Source organism: Oncorhynchus clarkii, chromosome 12, assembly GCF_045791955.1.
Source record: "Oncorhynchus clarkii lewisi isolate Uvic-CL-2024 chromosome 12, UVic_Ocla_1.0, whole genome shotgun sequence".
Taxonomy (NCBI): Eukaryota; Metazoa; Chordata; class Actinopteri; order Salmoniformes; family Salmonidae; genus Oncorhynchus; species Oncorhynchus clarkii.
In genome coordinates, this window is record NC_092158.1 from 58,900,268 (window position 1) to 58,907,499 (window position 7,232).

At 40.2% G+C, this 7,232-nt stretch overlaps 1 protein-coding gene across 4 annotated transcripts in view; it reads left to right on the forward strand.

Annotated features, from left to right (window-relative positions):
* LOC139420868 (phosphatidylinositol-3,5-bisphosphate 3-phosphatase MTMR4-like) overlaps positions 1-4,880 on the forward strand; it is a 159,527-nt gene extending 154,647 nt beyond the window's left edge. For all 4 annotated transcript variants that reach the window (XM_071171240.1, XM_071171241.1, XM_071171242.1 and 1 more), the window contains 2 exons: positions 2,091-2,179; positions 2,499-4,880. In XM_071171240.1, coding sequence (XP_071027341.1) covers positions 2,091-2,179; positions 2,499-2,676 — 267 coding nt within the window. In that variant the 3' untranslated portion in view covers positions 2,677-4,880. The remainder of the gene's footprint in view (positions 1-2,090; positions 2,180-2,498) is intronic.
* The last annotated feature ends 2,352 nt before the right edge of the window (positions 4,881-7,232 follow it).

Genomic DNA, 7,232 nt, shown 5'->3' on the forward strand with positions numbered 1-7,232 from the left:
AAAGTATCCTTGTTATCAGGTAGGCTACATTTCACAATCAAATTCCCGAGGCATTGTAATCGCTCCAGGTACCAAGTGTAACGAAGAAGGCTATCTATCACCTACAAGGCAATACATTTTTTTTAAACATTTCAATCTCTCACCCACTAATTAGGCTAGTATTATGGAGTAACTACAATGTTGTTGATCCAGCCTCAGTTTTCTCCTATCACAGCCATTAAACTATGTAACTGGTGAAATCCCTGAACCCTTTCCTTCCTCTACGGTAACTGAGTTAGGAAGGACCCTTGTGTCTTTGTAGTGACTGGGTGTATTGATATTCCATCCAAAGTGTAATTAATAACTTCACTATGCTCAAAGGAATATTCAGTATCTGCTTTTTTTTATTTTTTGCCATCTACCAATAGGTGACCTTCTTTGCAAGGCATTGGAAAACCTGTCTGGTGGTTGAAACTGTATTTGAAAATTCATTGCTTGACTGAGGGACCTTACAGATAATTGAATGTGTGGGGTACAGAGATGAGATAGTCGTTCAAAAATCATGTTAACCCTGTAATGTTGATGTCCGTGCACCTGTGAAAATCCAATTAGCATAATAAAAATATTCCTGTAAAAATCCATCAGTTTAAACACTATTATTGCACAGAGAGTCCATACAACTTTATTATGTGACTTGTTAAGCACATATTTACTCCTGAACTTATTTAGGCTTGCCATAACAAAGGGGTTGAATACGTATTGACTCAAGACATTTGTGACTCACAACCTGGATTTGGTCTTATGTAGCAAAATGTCAAATTGTGTTTTTTACATTGATAAAAGTGGAGACTACAAAATGGTAAATCATACACTCCATTTTTTGAGAAACAATGGGAAAGTAATCTGCTTTGAAAGTTGTTAAACTTGTAAACTCACTTTTGAGAAAATGGCCTTCTCTTTGCTCCTCTTTGTCTACACCCATTCAGCATCGTTCACACCCTCTTAAGCTTTAGTTCCACACATTTGTTTACCTCCGGATAACATGAAAATAGCCTAACCAGCTCTGCTGGCAACAATTTCAGCTAACATTAGGCTCTAACTAGCAAAGCAAACGGTTCTGGGATACGAATAATAACGTCATACCCGTAGCATTAGCTAGGGAGCCAGCCAGCTAATGTTAGCTAGCTAGCTAACAGTACACTTTAGCTTGAAATGAAACTACATTCTGTCAAAATTATAAACATGTAACATATGAAAATGTAGCTAGCTAGACTATCTTACCTGCATACATCATCATGCATGATGGACGTGTCTCCCTGTCACGGATGCCATGCCACGGTTTCCCTTAGTTTGAAGATGTAATCCGGAAACAGGTATTTTCTCCATCTCTTTAGCTATCATACTCTAATTCCACTGATTTCAAAACTCGATCCTCCAGAAAGTCAAAGAAACATTTAAAACTAAGTACAGAATCAATCGTTAGGATGTTTTTAACATATAGCTTCAATAACGTTCCAACCGGAGTATTCCTTCTTGTCTTCGTGAGCAATGGAACGCAAGTGACTACCATGAGGAAAAAGTGCGATCACAAAATGGCTGCTTGATGGACAGCTGATATATTCTGCTCTCATTCACTCCCACAACAACATAGAAGCCTCATTATAATTTCTATTGATGGTTGACATCTAGTGGAACCCCTAGGCAGTGCAACATCATTCATATCTCAAGGGGATTTCATTGGGGACTGGTGAATACATACACCAGATTTCTGACTTCCTGTTTTGATTTCAACTCAGGATTTTGCCTGCCATATGAGTTCTGTTATACTCACAGACATCATTCAAACAGTTTTAGAAACTTCAGAGTGTTTTCTATCCAATACTAATAATAATATGCAAATATTAGCAACTATGACTGAGGAGCAGGCCGTTTGATATGGGCACCTTTTCATCCAAGCTACTCAATACTGCCCCTGCAGCCATAAAAAGTTAATCCATTTTAAATACAGGCTGTAACACAACAAAATGTGGAGAACGTCAAAGGGTGTGAATACTTTCTGAAGGCACTGTATGTATCACACACTGTTCTAAAAGAAATGCGTGTATCTGCAGGTCACCAGGTGGGTGCCCGATCACATGGCCTCCCATTGTTTCAACTGCGACTGTGAGTTCTGGATGGCCAAGCGACGACATCACTGCAGGTTTGTTTAGCTTTACCATTGCCCACTAATCAAGAAGCCAAAATGTAAAGTGTAGGATAATAAACATAGCATAAACCTTCAACGCACAGCAGATTTTATACCACACCAACCGTGATTTGAGATTAAAAAAAGACTTACAGCACGACAGTACGACATCCCTTGCATCTTTAGTGAATCTAGTTGCAGATATCAGCAGTTTTGAAGAAAGTTGGTTGTTTTTCCTACCTTAGTTGAATGCACTCTCAGGAATAGAGCATCTGCCAAATGACTCAAATGTGAATCTAGTTGTTGACTCTGTTTGCTCTTTTCCCATCTCTAGGAACTGTGGCAATGTGTTCTGTAAAGACTGCTGCCACCTGAAGCTGCCCATCCCAGACCAGCAGCTGTATGACCCTGTCTTAGTGTGTAACGTCTGCTATGACCTGCTGCTGGAGGCTAGGAACAGAGAGATCTGCAGCCAGCAGCTCAAGAAGCCCATCGCCACAGCCTCCAGCTGAGAGACAGGAGAGAGAGCCCCTTACTGAGTGTCCCAGTCCTGGCTCAGTCTGGCCTGGCCTAGTTCAGTTTGGCCCGGTTAGGACCTGGATCAGCACCTTCTTGGATCAGCTTGAGCCATGTGCCCTGCTCCTTACTACCCTAACATGCTCTGGTCTTGGCTGTGTGGGAAGATGAGGAGGACTTGTGGTTGCTCTGTGGCAGGGAGGCGAAGCTTGAGAATGGAGAGAGGCCACTGACCACTGGGGATGAGAGACTGACTGAGGAGTGGAAGAAGATAGGGGATGACAGTGAATTAACTGAGTGAGGGAGATGGATGAGGAAGAGTTGTTATGGAGGCTATCCCATTGAGTTGAACCCCTTTTGGTCTAACACATTTCCAGCCTGGAAGGAAGGCTGCAGCATCCTGCTGTCCTGCCCTGGGGCTATTGTTCTCCACTGGTGCCTCAGATACCCCCTGATGCCCCATGCCACCCCCCTGCTCCTGTAGCTCCATCTCAAACCTACCTGAATGTCCACCCCCATTCTAGAGCATCCCTCTCACTCACATACACCAACCAACCACCCCATAATGTGCCTCCTCGCCCGAAAAACACACACACACACACACACACACACACACACACACACACACACACACACACACACACACACACACACACACACACACACACACACACACACACCTACTCGCCTCCAAGGACAATCTCTCGCCCTCCCAAGTGTTGGGGACTCCAAAACTTTACCTGTTAAATGGAGGCTGATGACAACTTTAACAAGAAAAAGAAAAAATGCTGCTACAGTATTTAAGTCTAATTTTGTATTCTTATTATTTTGTGCACTGCAAGCTGTTTGTGTATTTAAGGGAATTTGAGACCAAACTCGAGCGAAAGGGAGAAATCTGCTGTTTTACTTGCTGTTGTATCTTTTTGTGGAGCTTGAATGTAAATGTTAGAAATGAAATGGACAAGTGTGTTGGAGTAACTGGAAGACTGACGGTAATATTTGATTATGCGGTAACACTTGACACCCAGCATCACAAAACGTTATGACGTGGTCATAACCATTTCATATGTCATAACAGCTGACATAATATAATATAATATGGTCATAACACTCATGACACATATTTAGACTTGTTGTGACATATATTGTGTTATTTTATGGCTGGTTATGACACCTACATAAGAGTAAAAACACACAAAACCTACCACAGTAGTTATTTTATGGCTGGTTATGACACCTACATAAGAGTAAAAACACACAAAACCTACCACAGTAGTTATTTTATGGCTGGTTATGACACCTACATAAGAGTAAAAACACACAAAACCTACCACAGTAGTTATTTTATGGCTGGTTATGACACCTACATAAGAGTAAAAACACACAAAACCTACCACAGTAGTTATTTTATGGCTGGTTATGACACCTACATAAAAGTAAAAACACACAAAACCTACCACAGTAGTTATTTTATGGCTGGTTGTGATGTTATGTATATTTTTTTAAGTTGACCATATTTAATGAACATTGTAATTTCGCACACATTGATGTCAGACATGCACCTAACCCAATGCTGATGACTGGATGAATGCAGGAGAAGATTTCAGGAGCAGGACAAAGACACCCTCTTTTTGACTGATTTAAAGGGGATGTAAAATGAGCCTATCTGGCTTATATGATTATGATGGTCATAATGCTTCTTGACAGTGTCATAAAGTGTATTTTCTCAGTCCAAGTAAAGTGACACAGGGTGGCCATAATGCTTCATGACAGTGATGATGATGAAAAATAACATGACTGTAAAGAATTCATTACAACAACAAAGGTTTCAAGAAACAAACATTCACACGAAAGGAAACATCTAAAAGTATTACATTTAAAAAAAAGTTGTGACACTTATGTAGGTGTCACAACTGCAGTCATCAAATAACGAAACAGATGTCACAACAGGTGTAAATATATGGGTCATGACAGTGTTATGACCATGTTATGACAAGTGTTACCGTTCATGTTAATGCACATTAGGTGGGTTGTGTACTTTTTCATTCCTGCATTGTGTTATTTAAAAAGAATAATAATATGCACAGTTAATGTGGTTCTGCTTTCATCAATGCTATTCTCAAGTCCTGTCACAACTGTTTTAACATTAGAGGTACCCCACTATTTGTATCGAGAAAGGTTTATAACAAATAAATAATTGTCATTCGGACATGCACCTGATCAGAGGAGTCTTAAAAAATGATAATAGAATGGCTAACCATACAGACAAGGAAAGTTGTTTCCACGTTTCCAAATAGAGGGTTTTAGTCAATGTTGTCATAGAGTATGACTTGAAAGATCACTAGAAAGTACTTGATGGCTGTTAGCTGATGGGAGAGGGAGGGAGGGATGGAGGGAGGGAGGGAGGGATGGATGGAGGGGTTTTGAATAATGGAGTATACAGTATCAGTCAAGTTTGGACACACCTACTCATTCAATGTTTTTTCTTTATTTTTTACTATTTTCTATATTGTAGAATAATAGTGAAGACATCAAAACGATTAAATAACACATATTTTACATATCCAAAAAAGTGTTAAACAAATCCAAATATATTTATATTTGATTCTTCAAAGTAGCCACCTTTTGCTTTGATGACAGCTTTGCACACTCTTGGCATTCTCTCAACCAGCTTCACCTGGAATTATTTTCCAACAATCTTGAATGAGTTCCCAAATATGCTGAGCACTTGTTTGCTGCTTTTCCTTCACTCTGTGGTCCAACTCATAGTAAAACCATCTCCATTGGGTTGAGGCTGGGTGATTGTGGAGGCCAGGTCATCTGACGCAGCACTCCATCACTCTCCTTCTTGGTCAAATAGCCCTTACACATCCTTGAGGTGTATTGGGTCATTGTCCTGTTGAAAAACAAATGATAGTCCCACTAAGCGCTAACCAGATGGGATGGCTTATCGCTGCAGAATGCTGTGGTAGCCATGCTGGTTAAGTGTGCCTTGAAAAATAAATAAATCACAGACAGTGTCACCAACAAAGCACCCCGACACACCTCCTCCTCCATGCTTCATGGTGGGAACCATACATGCGGAGATCATCCGTTCACCTTCTCTGCGTCTCACAAAGACACGGCGGTTGGAACCCAAAATCTCAAATTTAGACTCATCAGACCGAAGGACAGATTTCCACCGTTCTAATATCCATTGCTCGTGATTCTAGGCCCAAGCAAGTCTCTTCTTCTTATTGGTGTCATTTAGTAGTGGTAGTAGTAGTTCGACCACGAAGGCCTGATTCAACAGTTGATGTTGTGATGTGTTTGTTACTTTAACTATTTATTTGGGCTGCAATTTCTGAGGCTGGTAACTCTAATGAACTTATCCTATGCAGCAGAGGTAACTCTGGGTGTTCCTTTCCTGTGGTGGTCTTCATGAGAGCCAGTTTCATCATTAGTGCTTGATGGTTTTTGCAACTGCACTTGAAGAAATTTTCCGCATTGACTGACCTTCATGTCTTAAAGTAATGATGGACTGTCATATCTCTTTGCTTATTTGAGCTGTTCTGTTAACCGAAAGGTTGCAAGTTTGAATCCCCGAGCTGACAAGGTACAAATCTGTCGTTCTGCCCCTGAACAGGCAGTTAACCCACTGTTCCTAGGCCGTCATTGAAAATAAGAATTTGTTCTTAACTGACTTGCCTAGCAAAATAAAGGTAAAATCAAATAAAAATATGGACTTGGTCTTTTACCAAATAGGGCTATCTTTATCTTTATCTTTATCATAGGGCTATCTATATCATGTCACACCACAACTGATTGGCTCAAACACATTAAGAAGGACAGAAATTCCACAAATTAACTTTTAACAAGGCACACCTGTTAATTGAAATGCATTCCTGACTACCTCATGAAGCTGGTTGAGAGAATGCCAAGAGTGTTCAAAGCTGTCATCGAGGCAAAAGGGTGGCTACTTTGAATAATCTCAAATATAAAATATATTATGATTTGTTTAAAACTTTTTGGGTGACTACATGAGTCCATCTGTGTTATTTCATATGTGTTACTTCACTACTATTCTGCAATATAGAAAATAGTCCAAATAAAGACAAACCCTGGAATGAGTAGCTGTGTCCAAACATTTGACAGGTACTGTATTTCTACAGTGATGTTTGAGAGGGGCTTGTTGATGTACAGTAACATTGTCCTGTTGCGATTGACTGCTCAACCCTCGTCTTTTGATTGATTGTTCGATCAATCGTTCGATCATTGTCCTTGTCAGGTTCCTGTCTCAGAATGTAGTACCTGGCATTAAAAAGACTCCAGAGAAAGTACTAAAATGCTATTTCTTTATTTCCTGTGCTTACAGTAGGCGAGTTTGGCCTTGTATCTAAACTGAGTTTGTCATGTTTCCAAAATGAACTGAAACTGTTGTGGAACGTAGCTAAATCAGTTTGGACGCCTTGCCAGAGTTTGGCTGTGGTTCCAACAAATTGTTCTATTGCAAAAAGCTCTGTGTTTGTTTCGTCTAATGAGCTTTCCTTGACACAATAGTACCATATTTACT